This window comes from Ranitomeya variabilis, chromosome 4 (genome assembly GCF_051348905.1).
Source record: "Ranitomeya variabilis isolate aRanVar5 chromosome 4, aRanVar5.hap1, whole genome shotgun sequence".
Lineage (NCBI taxonomy): Eukaryota > Metazoa > Chordata > Amphibia > Anura > Dendrobatidae > Ranitomeya > Ranitomeya variabilis.
This window is the reverse complement of record NC_135235.1, coordinates 52,219,032-52,236,705: the sequence shown is the minus strand read 5'-3', so window position 1 is coordinate 52,236,705 and position 17,674 is coordinate 52,219,032. Positions and strand designations below refer to the sequence as shown.

Genomic DNA, 17,674 nt, shown 5'->3' with positions numbered 1-17,674 from the left:
TGTCTGTCACACGTCTGGTGTGGGTACATGGAGTGAGCTGCGGCCTCTAATGATTGCAGCTAGCCGTGGCAGCTGGGGACCTACTGAAAGCATCCCCCGACGCTGCCATCTTTGTACTCCCATGACACCCAACCTCATTCATTTCTACTACCGTATATACTGCAGCACGGAAGTATTGCTCTCTATAGAAGAAGTGATCAAATAACTTATCACAAGTTTAAGTTCCCTGTAGAGGGAGCTGAAAGGTGAATAAAAGTTGTTGAAATTTTTTTTTAACGTTTAACAGAGTGTTCCAGTTTTGGAAAACCCTCTGTTACTGGCTGCAGTTTGTTTAAAGGGAAACAAACTTCTTTACTCTCCCCTCCTTGGGTCCAGCCATGAGTCTCTGCCGCTGCTCCCAGTGTCTGTTATTGCCTGCAGTTCTGATGTCATGTCCACGGCGCTGCAGCCAACCAGTGAGCTCATTGGGTCAGGCTGTCAACTCAGGAAAAACCTGTTAGTGTGATGTCAGCGCTGCAGACAATAACAGACAAGGGGAGCAGCAGGGACTCTGCTCTGGATCCGGGGAGAATGAGTAAAGCACAATTTGTTTCTCTAAAATAAACTGACGCCTGGGGAGAGTAGTTTTCCAAATGTGGAAAACCCCTTTAAATCTCCCTCCTTATCCTTTTTTTTTTTTTTTTGCCCCCCAAAATAAAAAATAAATAAAATAACAAAAATATTCAGTATTCCCTTGTTTAAGTCCAATCTATGAAAATATAAAATAACCTGATATGAAAATGCCGTACAGAGTACAAAAAACTCAAAGCCAGAATTGCAGTTTTTTTTTTCCAACGGCCATCCCCAAAAATTAAAGGAAAAAGCGATCAAAGCCTCATCTGTATTCCAAAATGGTACCAATAAAAATGTCAGCTCACCATTAATAAAAAAAAATTTGAGTTACGGATCTCAGAAAATGGCGATTAAATATTTGTTAATTTTTTTTTTTAACAAAGTCTTGGATTATTATTTTTTTCCCCAACTAAAATGTGTTTTAAAAAAAATAAACAAGTTTGGTATTCTAGTAATCGTGCTGACCTGGAGCATCATACTGCCAAGTGATTTCTCCTACATATTGAAAGCCGTGAAAAGGAAACCCCAAATAAACAGTTTTGAAATTGCGTTTTTTTTTTGTTCCTTTTATTTTTTACTGTTTTATAATAGTACATTATGTGATAAATTGAATGATGTCATTTAAAACTATTAACTTGTCCAGCAAAAGTCAAGCCTTTATACAGCTACATAGACTCTAAATTTACAAAGATAAATTATATCTTTTGGAAGAAGGGTAGAAATCCCCCATCCCCACCCGATAACTTAGAATTGAAAAATTTGCCTACTCATCAAGAAGTTAATGGTTTGGGTGTTTTCCTTCCTCACCCTCTGTGACAGACAGAAATAAAAGATAACTAAAAGACCATATGGTCCAACATAGAGCTTCACACTACTGCGAGTGTAAAGGGGCTGCAACCCTCAGACACTGTGTGATTTTGCAGAACCAATCTTCAATCACCATAGGGATCTCTGGTTATAACTCGCTGTTCCCCTATATAATATTAACCACTGAATTGGACAAAGTTGCAATTTTTTTTGTATTTAGGTTCAGAACTTGGCTGTTCGAGGTCAGCAGACTGCTCAACCCACGTCCACAGCTGCAGGGCCTACCATTGCTCATGCTGCGCCTCCACTGTCCAAACCAGCCACTCACCCAATGCCCTCTTCTTCCGCACCTTCACAACTGCCGTCTTCTCCAGTACAACAGACTATGAAGAATCCGATGGGCCCAGCAGGGGGCACTGTGAGTCAGGGGAGTCAGACAGAGGCGGAGGGGAGAAAAGCAGAAGGAGAGGCTGTGCAGCAAAGTGTCGGAATCAACTTGACCAGAGCTGCCACACCAGCACCCAACCAGACCCTTATTAGCTCTGGTGAGTTGAAATAGAAATCTTGGTATTGCCGAAAATATTCCCCGATCCTGACTCTTTTAGTAAAGTTTGATTGAATACTTTTTTAAATGAATTTGTGCAACAATTTTGTGACTTTTTAAAAAGTTGCATATTCATGAATGGACCAAAAAACTCGGTAAACCCCAAACAGACTGGCAAACATAAAAAAGACTTAACAAAAGGCGCAGATTAAAAAAAGAACCCGGCAAGAAAAGCACCAGAAACAATACAAAAAAAGAGCAAATGCAATAGTGAATCTGGCCCTATATTTTTTTTTTATTACCAATTTAATTCAATTGTATTTGCACAGCATGAAAGTAATACTTATTTTTAAGAAATTGACTGCTGATTATTTAATTTTCTATGCTCTATTTTCCCACTAATTTACTGCTTTCTTATCCATTTGAAATCCAACACTTATTCCATATCTATCTTTTTGTTCTCCCCATTTCTCATTGTCTCTCCATCAGCTACTTACACTCATATTCAGCCTCATTCAGTCCTACAACAGAAGCAGGTGGTATTCCAGCAGCAGATCGCCATCCACCAGCACCGTCAGTCCCAGCTCGTCCATGCCTCTGCCCATCTACAGCTGGCACAGCAGCAGCCGCAGGCCACCTCTCAGCAAGGCTTGCAGGCAACTCCTGCACAACAGACGCTGGTCGTGCAACCTATGCTGCAGAGTCCCGAGGCGACTCTGCCAACTAAAGCCCCAGTGCCCATTCAACCCAAGCAGCCAGGCAAAGGGATTCCACCTTTAAATCTACAAGGACATCTGGCATCCAAACCTACACAAAGTGCTAGACCGCTTCCTACACCCCCTCCTAACCAACCTCACATTCCCGTTCAACTCGTGGGTGCAAGACAGCAGGGTCCTGCTCAAGCTATGGCTCTCGGCGCTCCCCAGGTTCCATCACAGGGGTCTTCCTTAACACAGATCACACTGCCTCCGTCTCCTGCCCCGGTTCCCAGTGCAGTGTCAGGTACTGGGCAGGAAGCCCAAGCTGCCTTTTATGGAGTTCTGCAGGTGAGTCTTTGTTGGAATGAAAATCCAGTGATCCATTTTTTTTTTCTTTTAATTTTAAATATCTTTACCTTGGTTTCATAGAGCAAGATGTCTGGAGCTGTGAAGAGAAAGTCAGAGGAAGACCGAGAAGAATCGCCAACACTACCTGTAAAAGCATCGCCCCCAGCAGATGCACCACCTGCAGTGGAGGAGAGCAGCACTCCAGCTGGTGGGTGGATATCACTGCACGTAGTCCTATCCTGTTTTCTGGAGTCTGTACATCATTTTCTGTAACTTAATTTTTGCTTATTCCAATTGTTATTTCCGTGTTCTGGGAATGACTTATAATTTTTTTTTTTAATCATTTTATTTGCAACCTACAGATAAGTCTGAGGCTGCCTCTCAAGTCTCTCCAGCGCTCGCTGTGTCCGCTCCTCCTTGCACCCCCACGCTCTCTGTCACTTCTCGTCAGCACAGTGATACCAAGCCCCCACAAGCCATTGTGAAGCCGCAGATCCTGACTCATATTATAGAAGGCTTTGTCATCCAGGAGGGAGCTGAACCCTTTCCTGTAAGCACTATTACAAGTGACCACAAATGAAATTATTGCTTATTGTTTTCTAAGTTACTGTTGCTCCTTCTAGGTTGGCAGTCCTCAGATACCAAAGGACCCAGAAAAGACCCCCGCAGCGGTTACTGCTCTGCCTCCGGTAGAGAGTCTGCTCCCTCATCCTCCATTAGATCAGACTTTTAGCGGTATGTCTCTTTCTCTTCTTAGTGGGCAGTTGTTCACATGTAATTACTGCAGCTGCCAAAACTTCCAAAATACTGTAAATAGAATTTGCTTCTCACAGTTGTTCGCGTTGAGGTCTGTTTGCAGGATATAAAAAAAAATATATATATGTTATACTCAAGGGAGTTGTCAGATGCCGGCATACAGAAATAAAATCCCACAACCCTCCGTGGACCCCTGCCTTGCAAAATGAGAGATCTTGCAAGATCTCACGCTTTGTACTAACCCAGGGCGGCCTTGTCCTTTATTGAGCGGTTACCGGTAATATCATTGAAGGAGTTATTGCTCGGTCATCACATAGTAAAGGATGCAGCAGCGAGTTCTCGCAATAACACATGCAATTTTGCAAATTCACAGCAAGGGGGGTCATGGAGTATTGTGGGATCCCACATCAACTTGAGCTAGAAGTGTGGTGGGGGGCATTCGGAACATCCATCTTGGCGTGCTATACACCAGTCTTAATCCAGAGTCCGCTGGGATAGGATGCACCAAATTCATGAAGAGGCAGATGAATTTGGCGCATATTTCAGCTGCCCGTGCTCCTGTTCATGAACAGGAACACGGTCCTGCTATAATTCACCCGACTTTTGTTGTGTAAATTAGTGTGTATCTCATGGGCCGCACTAGGACTCGCCCTATACACAAATTAAACCCACTTTCTCCTTCACCACATTGGGGGACACAGGACCATGGGTGTTATGCTGCTGTCTCTAGGAGGCTGACACTAAGTTGAGACAAAAAGAGTTAGCTCCTCCCCTGCAGTATACACCCTCATACTGGCTCCAGAGACCCAGTTCAAGCTTAGTGTCCGTAGGAGGCACACTGGATTTAAACCTTCTTTTCTGGACGAAGGGGCGACGGATTCTTTCATGTTCCGATCTCCCCGAACCAACAACAGGCGAGCACGGGAGTTTTACCTCTCCTGCGACGTGGGATGTCACTGCCTGAGCTGACCTTTTTTGGGCGACGGGCCCGTTTAAGGGCACCGATCTCCCCCCTACTTACAGACGAGCACTGGTGTGTTACCTCCAGTATCCTCTAATGCAGCCAGGCCTTTTTTGACGGACATCTGCCCTGCTCACCAGGTCTCACCCTCGGCTGTTCAGAGGCACCTTTCCCACTGTGGCATCCGTGCAGCCCCCACTGCATCACCACTGAAAAAGCGGATGATGGAAGGAGGTGGACGGTTCCTCTCCACCCCCCTTTCATGGGGATGGTGGATGGAGGCTCCCCCAACCCTGCACTGTCCTATTTACCCCGGGCACCTTCATTGGGGTAAGTGCACTAGGGGTCAGTTTCTTCTGGCGGTCACATGTTTTTGGGGGGCTCGATAGCGGCAGGATTCTCCCCTTAGCGCCGCGATTCTTTTCCCTGAGGTCCGCGGGTGCGCGCCGGCCGAGGCCAGAAATTTAGTCCCCGGCTTCGGCCTTGTGTAGGCCGCACTCCGGTAGGCTCCGCCCACCTCACGCATCATTCCTGCGGCTCCGCCCACGCTTCTGGCGCTTCTCGCTCCCTGCGAGACTACCCACAGACTCTCGGCAGCCATCTTCCTTCGGCAACACGCAGCGCCGGCCGGCTTCCCCTTCTCCACGGAGGATTTTCTTCTCCCACTCAGCGCCAGCTATCCAATTGCGGGGCACAGGACCGGGTAAGGAGATGGCACTAACTGCTTACCTGCAGCGTTACCCCTCAGCTTCCACCAAGCAGCATTTTCTTTACATTGGGGTACAACATGTCCCAGTCAAGGGGTAAAAAGTCCACTAAGGTACATACAACCTATTTCTCTGCAAATACCACCTGCCAGGCTCCTCTTTCTCGGCCTTAAAGCTCCCCCTCTGCCCTGCCTGTGATTCCCAATGTGCCCAGGAGCCCTCCGCCGCTACCGACCCCAGTGTTCCTAGCCCCCCTGAATGGGCCACGTCACTGTCACAATCCATGGCTTCGCTAGCCAAAGCGATTGAATCCCTTCATGACCCCTCTGGGGAGCGGGACGTTCGTTTCCCTGGGTTAAGAGACCCCTCTATAACAGGGGAATCATCGGCCAGCAGGGGCCACTCTCACCCGAAGGAGGTTCGGACATCCAAAAAACGGATCCGCACTACCTCTCCTGAGCACTCACCACGCCATTCAGTCTCGAGTAGCTCCACTTCTCGCTCACCCTCTCCAGGGGCTCGAAGCGATCATGAGTCTGAGTATGAGTCTGAGGCGTCCATGGACCCGGATTCTCCGGAGTTCCGATCAACTGTTGACTCCCTCATTGAGGCTGTCAATCATGCGCTGAAGGTTAATGATGACCCTAATTCAGCTCTGGATCACGCAGTATCCTTCACGAGAACCAAGCGATCCCATAAGGTGTTCGCCTCCCATCCGGATTTCCTAGAGATAGTTCGGAGGCACAGGGAGCGACCGGATAAACGCTTTACGGGGAAAAAGGTCCTGGAATCAAAGTATCCCTTTTCCGCAGATCTGGTTAAGGATTGGACGGAACCACCGCTGGTAGATCCTCCGGTATCGCGTTTGGCTACCAAAACGCTGTTATCAGTACCTGACGGGGCGTCAATCAAAAATACCACAGAACGCCAGTTAGATTCTCTGGCGCGCTCAGTGTATGAAGCCTCAGGTTCTTCCCTATCTCCTTCCTTCGCTGCGCATGGGTCGCCAAAGCAATGGTTTTCTGGGCTGATGCTCTTGCAAAATCCATTCAGGACCAGGCTCTTCCATCTGAGGCGGCGGACCTCGCCAAACAAATTGCTATGGCTGCAGATTATGTGATGTACGCATCATTAGACGCAGCAGACTGTGCGGCAACCGCGGCTTCAAACGCCGTCACCATTAGGAGAGCTATTTGGCTTAGAGAGTGGCGTGCGGATTGCTCCTCAAAAAAGTCTCCGATTTCTCTTCCCTTTCAGGGCGGACGCCTGTTTGGAGAAAAATTGGACCAACTTATTTCCGATGGTACAGGAGGAAAAAGCAAGTTCCTCCCTCAACACAGGCTAAAAGCTGCTTTTCAGCGCCAACAGCATTTTCGTTTTCGCCCCTTTTGCGGTGGCCTTTTCTGGTTCAACTCCACAGCATCGTCCAGATCAGAACGATCTACACACACAGACAGAGACTCTCGGCCTTCTTACAGACCGAATCAGTCCTGGCGAGGAAAACCTAGACAACCCAGAACCAGAGGTTCTAGGCCTTCCAGATTTCCTTCACAATGACTCGGGGAGAATTCCAGTCGACACCACCGAGGTAGGCTCACGCCTGCTTCTTTTTCGACACGTCTGGCTTTCCGTCATCCACGACGAATGGGTCAGAGACCTGATGTCTTCTGGTTACAAAATAGAATTCTCCGCCTCCCCTCCAGCTCGTTTTTTTCCCTCTCGTCTCCCAAGTTCGGGAGCTCAGTCTCGCGCTCTTCACTGCGCCATCGAATCCCTCCGCCAAAACGGGGTCATCATTCCTGTTCCGGAACGCGAGAGATCCAGAGGTTTTTACTCAAACCTCTTCGTCGTGCCAAAAAAGGACGGGACGGTGCGCCCCATTTTGGACTTGATGCTCCTAAACAAGCATGTAAAGGTACAGCACTTCCGGATGGAATCCCTCTGGTCAGTCATCTCCTCGATGGAGAGAGGCGAGTTGCTAGCATCAATAGACATCAAAGATGCTTATCTTCACATCCCAATCTTCCCGCCACATCAAAAGTTCCTCCTTTTCGCCATTCAAGAGGACCACTTTCAATTCACGGCCTTACCCTTCGGTCTTGCCACAGCGCCCAGGGTATTCACGAAGGTCATGGCGGCTGTCATGGCCATTCTACCCTCCCGGGGAGTGGTCGTGTTGCCATACTTAGACGACCTTCTGATCAAAGGTCCATCTTTTCATGCCTGCGAGGCAAGTGTCCGCATTACGTTGGATTCCCTTTCGCGCCTGGGCTGGTTAATCAACTTGGACAAGTCCTCCCCTGTTCCAGCTCAGAGGATCTCTTTCGTAGGCATGATCCTGGACACGTCCAAGGGGTTGGTCTTACTTCCTCGGTCCAAGGCCCAAGCGCTTTAGCAGGGAGCCCGGACGCTCTGTCGCCCTTGTCCGCAGTCCATTCGGTTTGCCATGAAGATCCTGGGGAAGATGGTGGCCGCAATGGAAGCGATTCCCTTCGCCCAACTGCATCTACGTCCCTTACAACAAGCTCAACTGGACAATTGGGACAGGAGTCCCTTAACCCTCGACCGGCCATGTCCTCTGTCCCCGCGGACCAGGCAAGCGCTCAAATGGTGGACTTTGGAATCATCTCTCAACCAGGGGAGGTCTTTTCTCCCGATCCATTGGCTGGTGGTGACCACCGACGCCAGTCTCCTCGGTTGGGGAGCGGTGTTTCACCACCACACTGCCCAGGGGCGTTGGACGATTCGGGAGTCGAAACTTCCCATAAACATTCTGGAGATCCGAGCTATCAGGTTTGCCCTGAGACGCTTTCACTTCCTGCTCGCGGGTCACCCAATCCGAATCCAGTCGGACAACATCACAGCGGTGGCGTACATAAACCATCAGGGGGGTACCCGCAGCAGGGCGGCGATGCAGGAGGTCTCATACATTCTCTGTTGGGCCGAGGACAACCACTCCACCATTTCCGCAGTGCACATTCCGGGCGTCGAGAACTGGGCGGCGGACTTTCTCAGCCGTCAGGGTCTCGCCTCGGGAGAGTGGGAACTCCATCCAGAGGTTTTTCATCAAATCTGCCTTCGCTGGGGAACTCCGGACGTGGACCTGATGGCGTCCAGACTGAACGCCAAGGTCCCCAACTTCATAGCACGTTCTCAGGATCCCCGGGCCGTCGGGGTGGATGCACTGATATCCCCATGGCACCGGTTCCAATTCCCGTACGTGTTCCCTCCACTTCTTCTGTTGCCGAAAGTGATCCGAAAAATCAAGATGGAGGGGGTTCCAGTGATCCTTATCGCCCCGGATTGGCCACGTCGCGCATGGTATGCGGAACTCGTTCATCTCGTATCCGACTTCCCCTGGTGGTTACCAGACCACCAAGATCTGCTGCGCCAAGGACCAATCTACCATCAGAGCTCAGGGGCCCTACGTTTAACGGCTTGGCTGTTGAAACCTGGATCCTAACTCAAGCAGGTTTCTCCCAGCAGGTCATCGCCACCATGATCAGCGCTCGCAAGACGTCTTCCGCTCGAATCTATCACCGCACCTGGAAAGCCTTCTTCTCATGGTGTAGGCTCCACGGTCGCCCCCCTCTCGTTTTCTCCATTCCTTCCATTCTGGAATTTCTCTAGTCCGGCTTGGATTCCGGCCTGGCGCTCAGTTCCCTCAAGGGTCAGATCTCAGCGTTATCGGTGTTGTTCCAGCGTAAGATTGCTGCTAACCTGCTAGTCAGGACCTTTATTCAAGGGGTCTCCCACTTGGTACCCCCCTACAGAATGTCGTTAGAGACCTGGGATCTCAATTTGGTCCTGAGCGTCCTTCAGGAATCTCCTTTTGAACCTCTGCTGGACGTCCCGCTTACCATCCTCTCCTGGAAGGTGGCCTTCCTTGTGGCAGTAACATCTATTAGGCGCGTCTCGGAGTTGGCCGCACTATCCTGCCGGGCGCCTTTCCTTCCACCTGGACAAAGTAGTCTTACGTCCATATCCGGCTTTTCTCCCTAAGGTGGTTTCATCCTTCCACCTTAATGAAGATATCATTCTTCCTTCCTTCTGCCCACAGCCGAGACATAGGGTCGAAAAGGCCCTTCACACCTTGGACGTGGTACGGGCCCTCAGGAGGTACGTTTCTAGGACTGCTCCTTTCTGCAAATCGGACTCCCTCTTTATCCTCCCGGAGGGTCACAGAAGGGGGTCAGCCGCGTTTAAGGCCACGATAGCCAGATGGATCCGATTGGCTATCCAAGAATCTTATCGTGTCAGGGGCAGGCCTATCCCGGCGGGGGTTAGAGCACACTCTACTCGGTCAGTGGGTGCTTCCTGGGCCATTCGGCACCAGGCAACGGCGGAGCAGGTTTGCAAGGCCGCAACATGGTCTAGCCTGCATACTTTCACAAAGCACTACAACGTCCACACTCAATCTTCCGCAGAAGCGGCCCTTGGCAGACGTATTCTGCAGGCGGCCTTTGTGCACTTATAGGCAGATGGTACACAGACTTATTTGGTTGTATTGTTCCCCACCCAGGGACTGCTTTGGGACGTCCCATGGTCCTGTGTCCCCCAATGTGGCGAAGGAGAAATAGGGATTTTTGTGTACTCACCGTAAAATCCTTTTCTCCGAGCCACTCATTGGGGGACATAGCACCCACCCTGTTAGCCTTTGGCTTGTTACCTTTTTGGTTCTTGACTTTCTCAGACATGTTATACTCTAATGTTATGTAATATACTGTTATTAATCTCCTACTGCTTTTGCACTGTACTGGGTCTCTGGAAGCCAGCATGAGGGTGTATACTGCAGGGGAGGAGCTAACTTTTTGTCTCAACTTAGTGCCAGCCTCCTAGTGACAGCAGCATAACACCCATGGTCCTGTGTCCCCCAATGAGTGGCTCGGAGAAAATGATTTTGCGTTTAGTACACAAAAATCCCTATTTTCCTATGGTGACGCAAACCAAAAACATACTAAAAGTTGCAGCATTTTTCTGCAACTTCGCATGGCGCAAAGATTTGCGAGTGTTTTACTCTAGTTTACTGGCAGAAAAGGACTTAATGAATCGGCACCTAAATCTTTACTCCACCAGTGTTCCACTGGCGGTACTGTAATATTTGTACTCGTAATATTTGTATTTGAAATTATCACCATCTGATTAAAGCAAAATTTATCTTTGAAACTATTTTTGTGCATCTTTTTAGATTCTGGAAACCCGAAAATGATGAAGTGTGAGTATTGTGGGAAGGTTACCTCAGCAAATCAATTCCGTGGCTCAAAGAGGTTCTGCTCTTTAACCTGTGCCAAAAGGTAAATCTGAAAGCATAAGTACTGGATTTCTATGTGAATTTCATCAGAAATTGGGCAATATTAAAGGAGTTGGTTAATCAGGATCACCACTCTTCTAAATTTAGCCCTGCAGATGATCAGCTGATCGCCATGAACTGGGCTGTTATCACTCCTGGAAATTTTTTTATTTTTTTTTTCAATACAAGAAAATATAACACTCTATAGTTTTGATTAGAGCAAAGATGCAAATGCTTCACTTCAGCTTCATTCATTGTCTATGGGACTGCTGGAGAACACCTAGTACATTGCTTGGCCATTTCTGGTGGTCCCATAAACAATGGAGCGGTGGTATGCATACGTAGCTCTGCATTGGTCAAGATGATGCTGTGCAGAGCCACGGTCCAGATAGGGGATAATATACTAAGTTTGGAATAACCCTTTAACTTTTTTTTTCTTTTTTTCCGTGAGAGGTGGATTATAAAGAATCCATCAGTATTAGTATTTCTACATATAAGTATGTTTCTCTGTTAGATATAATGTAAGCTGCAGTCACCAATTACGTCTTAAAAGGAAGAAGCTAAACCAGCTCCAAGAAGCAGGAGGGGTGAGAGTACGCAGACGTGGCCCACGGAGGAACAGCTCTGAGATCGCACGAGCCAAGATCCAGGGGAAGAGAATGCGGGTAACTGAGGTGCATGGAGCTTGATTCTCCTCTCATCCTAGATATACCATCACCGCTACATCAATAGTACAAAATGTTTAAAAGATCCCATAGCAATGTACAAGATGTGAATATATTGACTCCTTTAGTACCTACGGGAAGAGAGGCAGAACAGCTTTCCTGTAATATCCCAGCACTCGGCACCGAGCTCCTTTTATATTGATTTTTGTGTAAAGTCGTAAGAGCTATTTAAATAGTTTTCTAGAAGTCAAACATTAATCTCCCATCCTTCATTGATTCATAGTAAAGGCTCCAAAAGTCAACGCTGCCCATATTGATTATTATTATTTATTATTATAAGTGCCATTTTATTCCATGGCGCTTTACATGTGAGGAGGGGTATACATAATAAAAAACGGGTACAATAATCTTAAACAATGCAAGTCACGACTGGTACAGGAGGAGAGAGGACCATGACCTACAAGATTAATCATCCCCTTTGCCTGTATAACAGTAAAGTGGCTGGAGCATCTTAACTTTTCCATTTTGTCAAGGGTTTAAATGGGTGTTCTCAGCTTTTGTGTTCAGGAGTGCACCGCTCCCTGCCTCCGAGCTTTCTGTGTGCCAGGGAGCAATGCGCTCCTGATAATTGACAGTATAGACCATCTGTGAGGTCGTCGCACCGCTTTCCCATGCTGCAATCAGAGGCAGTTTTCCTGTGCAGTGTGGGAGAAGTGCAAAGGCATCCAGTGATTCAGAGCAGCGCTTGCAAGTTCAGACTCCTCGCCAAGGAGACTGGCACCTATGATAAATCTTAAGCAACAAGCAGTAAACTGTAGCATTAAAGATCCCTCCATTCTTGAGAACAGATGACTTCTAATAAGAGCTAGTGTTAATTGTTTTTACCAGAACTTTGCAATTTTATGCTTTTAACAAGATGTGTCAACCACTATCAGGGCTGTGACATCTAACGATCAGACAATTTGTGGCCCATTTTATGCCTTTTTCACATATTACAGATGTGGTCTTTCCATCACGGAAGGATTTTCTCTTTCACAGTTCCTTTTCAGGTGTTCTTACTGATAACCACTTACATATGGCATTAGTAATTGTGCAATTAACAATACAATCAATGCACCAATGATGTCTATTGGAAAACTGACCTTAGTTCATAGGTCACTTGCCCTGATGTTTTTAATGCGTTGATGAAGGATTGCTGACCTAGAGTATAGTTTGGAGAAAACGACTTTCCTGTGCAGGATTCTGATTCCTAACGATTACCCCTTTCTTCCAGGAGGACTCCAGCCGTGGATCTGACAACTCCAGTTATGAAGAAGCATTCTCTCCAACGTCTCCAGCACCAGCGTCCTGCAGAACCCCACAGCGGGAGAGAGACGGCAGCACTCCAACGAGCGGTCCCTCAAATTCTGAGCTGCTGGGGATTAATCCAGTGTTTCTGTCAAGCAATCCCAGTCGCTGGAGTGTGGAGGAAGTGTACGAGTTTATTTCTTCTCTGCAAGGTAATGTGGACATGACGCTCTTCTTCATGATGTGCGTGCGTTGTGGTTGATGGTAAAAACAAACAGGCGGATGACAAGCTGATAGTAAAAACGGACACAATGACGCACAACGCTGATGACACCAGTACTGTGTTTTTCACATAAGTGTTTAACCCCTTACTGGCCTCGGACGTACTATACCGTCCGAGGTCAGAAGCCCCGCTTTGATGCAGGGCTCCGCGGTGAGCCCGCATCAAAGCCGGGACATGTCAGCTGTTTTGAACAGCTGACATGTGCCCGCAATAGGCGCGGGCAGAATCGCGATCTGTCCGCGCCTATTAACTAGTTAAATGCCGCTGTCAAACGCAGACAGCGGCATTTAACTACCGCATCCGGCCGGGAGGCCGGATATGACGGCATCGCCGACCCCCGTCACATGATCGGAGGTCGGCGATGCTTCTGAATGGTAACCATAGAGGTCCTTGAGACCTCTATGGTTACTGATCCTCAGCAGCTGTGAGCGCCACCCTGTGGTCGGCGCTCACAGCACACCTGCAATTCTGCTGTGTAGCAGCGATCTGATGATCGCTGCTATGTAGCTGAGCCGATCGGGTTGTGCCTGCTTCTAGCCTCCCATGGAGGCTATTGAAGCATGGCAAAAGTGAAAAAAAAAAGTTAAAAAAAATGTGAAAAAAATAAATAAAACATAAAAGTTTAAATCACCCCCCTTTCGCCCCAATCAAAATAAATCAATAAAAAAAAAATCAAACCTACACATATTTGGTATCGCCGCGTTCAGAATCGCCCGATCTATCAATAAAAAAAAAGCATTAACCTGATCGCTAAACGGCGTAACGAGAAAAAAAATCGAAACGCCAGAATTACGTTTTTTTGGTCGCCACGACATTGCATTAAAATGCAATAACGGGCGATCAAAAGAACGTATCTGCACCGAAATGGTATCATTAAAAACGCCAGCTCGGCACGCAAAAAATAAGCCCTCACCCGACCCCAGATCACGAAAAATGGAGACGCTACGGGTATTGGAAAATGGCGCAATTTTTTTTTTTTTTTTTTAGCAAAGTTTGGAATTTTTTTTCACCACTTAGGTAAAAAATAACCTAGTCATGTTAGGTGTCTATGAACTCGTAATGACCTGGAGAATCATGATGGCAGGTCAGTTTTAGCATTTAGTGAACCTAGCAAAAAAGCCAAGCAAAAAACAAGTGTGGGATTGCACTTTTTTTGCAATTTCACCGCACTTGGAATTTTTTTCCCGTTTTCTAGTACACGACATGGTAAAACCAATGATGTCGTTCAAAAGTACAACTCGTCCCGCAAAAAATAAGCCCTCACATGGCCAAATTGACAGAAAAATAAAAAAGTTATGGCTCTGGGAAGGAGGGGAGTGAAAAACGAAAACTGAAAAACGAAAAATCCCAAGGTCATGAAGGGGTTAAACACGGACGTGTGAATGAGGCCTAAAAGTAATCTTTGGCGTCTTTTACTGTATACTGTTAAGTATAGAGAGCGGTCTACTTCCTAGCAGAAGGCGCCTGAAGAACAAACAAGTCACTTCTTTTAATTGCTTCAGATTTTCTGAACCCTGAAGTGGTTAAAAGACGCGGCGTTAGACAGACCATGTTCCCAGTAATGTTGTTTTGACATTGCTGTACAAGCATGGAGTGCTTTTTCAGGTGGTTTCCAAGTGGAATTCACATGAAACCGACATGGTGTGCAGCTTTAAGAATAGATTTTTAATGAACGCCCCTCTTACATTCTAGTGAGGCATAACGATCACTTGTGATCATTTCTTCAATTTTTCTTCCCATCATTAGAAATAAAAATTGTTAAATCTTCTATTAACATTTACCTAGTTTTATCCATTGCATTCATTTTTTTCCCCTTATCAACAGGTTGCCAAGACTTAGCAGAAGATTTCCGATCTCAAGAGATTGATGGGCAGGCTCTGCTGCTCCTGAAAGAAGAGCATCTTATGAGCGCCCTAAACATTAAACTCGGACCTGCATTGAAAATCTGCGCCAAAATCAACCTGTTAAAAGAAACTTAATTCTTCATGTTATCCCTACTAAGCACAAGGAGGTGGAGACAATGACTGAGGACTCCCCAGGGCTAATTGAAAAAGCGTAGGGAAGACTTAAGGAAAAAAAAAAATTGGGCTATCAGCGGTCTTTACAACTGGCCCCATTTCTTAAAAAAATAACAAAAGAAAAAACGTTCCTACACTCGCGCCACAAGCTCTTCTTTTACCATCTCTACATTATTACTCTCCATATATATCTCTATCTTCTACATGTCTGTATCTGGTCATTCAGGTACTGTGCCTAGCAAGGGGGAGCTAAAGGCAGGCCAAGCCTCGCGCCGATCGATTAGACACGTGTCTACTGACAGTCGAGAACATTAATGGGTTCCAGATTTGGTGGAGAGAGGCAGAAGACATTGATCTACGTAGCAAAAATCTGTAGGTGAGATACAGATAAAGGCTTTGTAAATATACTGGTCTATACAGGTACGGGGGGGGGTCTCTATATTGTCGAATCATATGCACACATTTCTACATGGACCTGAATGTATATAACGAGATCCCCCTGATCACGCTTACTGTAGAGACCGGTATTTCTGACATGTCCACACTGTTTCCTCCGTGTGCCTCTCATTAGTGTACGCTGGTCTATTGCACATATATGCAATGGTTTAATATGTTGGACATTTTTAGTCTAATACGTTGCTGCAGCATGCAATACTGCCTATTGATTCCCTTAGTCAGTGAAGGCGGACCACTGCTGCACCCTGTAATGTTACAGCGTCCTCCATTACCACCATTGCCCCCTCTCCTGTGTGCACGAGCATCCCCTTGTGTGGGATCTGAGCCTTAATAAGAGTAGTTTTCATCTCATTCCAGTACAGATGGATCTGCTGTGCACGGATTCCTCATTCAGTGCTCGGTAACTTCGTACCGTAGCCTACATGTGGTGGAGGCGGCCAATTATTGGATCAATGTTCCCTATCTCAGTTCAACAAATATTTCATCTGAGCAAAATGGGAAAAAAAAAATCACTAGCCTCATCCCAAATCTATTTCCTTGGGTTATGGCTTTGATTTTCTAAATTACTACAAATGAAGGTCTGATTGTATTATGTTTTTTTAACCAATGATCAAAGTGACAGGTTCCAGCAGAGGGATGTGATTGGGGTTGTATGAGATAAGGAAAAAATAATAATAAAAAAAGTGTATTTTTTTTTTTTTTTTTCCAGAAAGAGGTCTGCTGTTGCCAATCAGCATCACTGAGCTAAAATCTGTGGGACACAGTTCATGGATTATAACAGCGCTGTTTAGGCCGTGTTCACACCTCCGGTTGTTCTGTTTTTAGGAACACAAATAGAATAACATCAAAAAAGGATCTGTTGCATTGCTGATGGAAACCGGGACAAATTGAGTCCCACTGACTATTCTGGGGTCTGTCTGAGCTCCATGATTTTTAGAACAGAAGAGAAAGTAGAACTTTTTCTTTACAGAATGGAACCCAGTTAGATCCCATAATGATCAATGGGGACCCTCTTTTTGTGATCAGCTATACATCTGAACTGTTTTTTTTTTGTTTGTTTTTTAAGATTGTGACATAAAGGGTTTGTGCTGACATATAATCCACCAGAGCTAACATCGGTTGTGGAGAGAGTATACAGTGTATTCACAGCAGACATTGTGCACAGGTCGTAACAGGATCTAGACATTGGCCGATGGATGGATGGTTGGGTTCTAGCATTGGCGCCTCTCCACACCTGAGCAGTGGAGGGAGGTTGGATCTGTAATATATCTAACAGGGAAATCTTAGTTTGCTGGATGGGTCCTGATGGCCCTTTGTTGAGGCTTCTTGGTTGCCATGTGCCTGGAGAACCCTTTAAGTTTCTGGATCATAGAATCCAGAGATGTTAACTATAGGGTTGGCACAATGAACCCTAACTCGGACAAACCAATCAATCTCACATATGCCTTGATTTTGATTGGAACAAAACATAAGTGGTGGCCTCCACCGTGTAGGTGACTGGTAGACAAGATACACTAAAAAGCACAGCACGCGATCATCCTGTCTGTAGTCCAGACAAACCTCAGCCGCTAGCCCGGAATCCATGTTTGTAAGGTTCCCTTTTTTGCTTAACCTCATGGTTTTGTGACCTTCCTTGCAGTAATGGCTTTCTTGCTTTCCCCTATTTGTATTTTCTTTTAATATTATTTTTTTTGTATTCTAACATATATGAATATATATTTTATGTAGGTTTTTATGTAAGAGCTGTATGTGGAGTGTCACCGATCATAGGACGCTGTGACTGTTGACCAGGTGATGTAGCGATTACAACAGCGGGTGGGAGGGAATTGGAATGTGTTCCCTATTTTTTTTTTTTTTGTTTTGTTACATTTTGTCAGCACTTGAAGACAATGAAATAAAAGAATCATTGCTTTGGATCTTTTCAATGATGTCAAGTCAATGGTTTCCGCTACTGATCCAAACATAATGTCTGTGTAGGAGACCTCACAGCAGATAGTCAGTCGCTAGTGATAAGCGAACGTGCTCGGATGTGTGTTGCGGCTGTCGAACAGCCACGAGATATGCAGCCGGGCTGACTTCAGCATATTTTTCGAACACGCCGAAAACACTCGTTTAGCACCCGAGCATTCTTGGATAACACCTTATCCGAGCACGCTCGCTCATCACCAAGTGTCACCACTCACTAGCTCAGAGACAACTGAAAATATGAGAGCGCCTACAGAGGGCAAAACTGTTGGAATTG

General features: G+C 46.5%; 1 protein-coding gene across 10 annotated transcripts in view; it reads left to right on the top strand.

Moving 5' to 3' along the window:
* PHC1 (polyhomeotic homolog 1) overlaps window positions 1–17,348 on the top strand; it is a 44,591-nt gene extending 27,243 nt beyond the window's left edge. For 3 of the 10 annotated variants that reach the window (XM_077258510.1, XM_077258509.1, XM_077258507.1), the window contains exons 7-15: window positions 1,640–1,964; window positions 2,453–3,009; window positions 3,091–3,217; window positions 3,372–3,559; window positions 3,633–3,744; window positions 10,622–10,727; window positions 11,277–11,388; window positions 12,662–12,887; window positions 14,783–17,348. In XM_077258510.1, the coding sequence (XP_077114625.1) occupies window positions 1,640–1,964; window positions 2,453–3,009; window positions 3,091–3,217; window positions 3,372–3,559; window positions 3,633–3,744; window positions 10,622–10,727; window positions 11,277–11,388; window positions 12,662–12,887; window positions 14,783–14,937 (1,908 nt within the window). In that variant the 3' untranslated portion in view covers window positions 14,938–17,348. Of the gene's footprint in view, window positions 1–1,639; window positions 1,965–2,452; window positions 3,010–3,090; window positions 3,218–3,371; window positions 3,560–3,632; window positions 3,745–10,621; window positions 10,728–11,237; window positions 11,398–12,661; window positions 12,888–14,782 lie in introns of all 10 variants that reach the window. The other 7 variants (XM_077258501.1, XM_077258502.1, XM_077258500.1 and 4 more) reach the window with 3 other exon arrangements.
* Window positions 17,349–17,674: the final 326 nt, after the last annotated feature.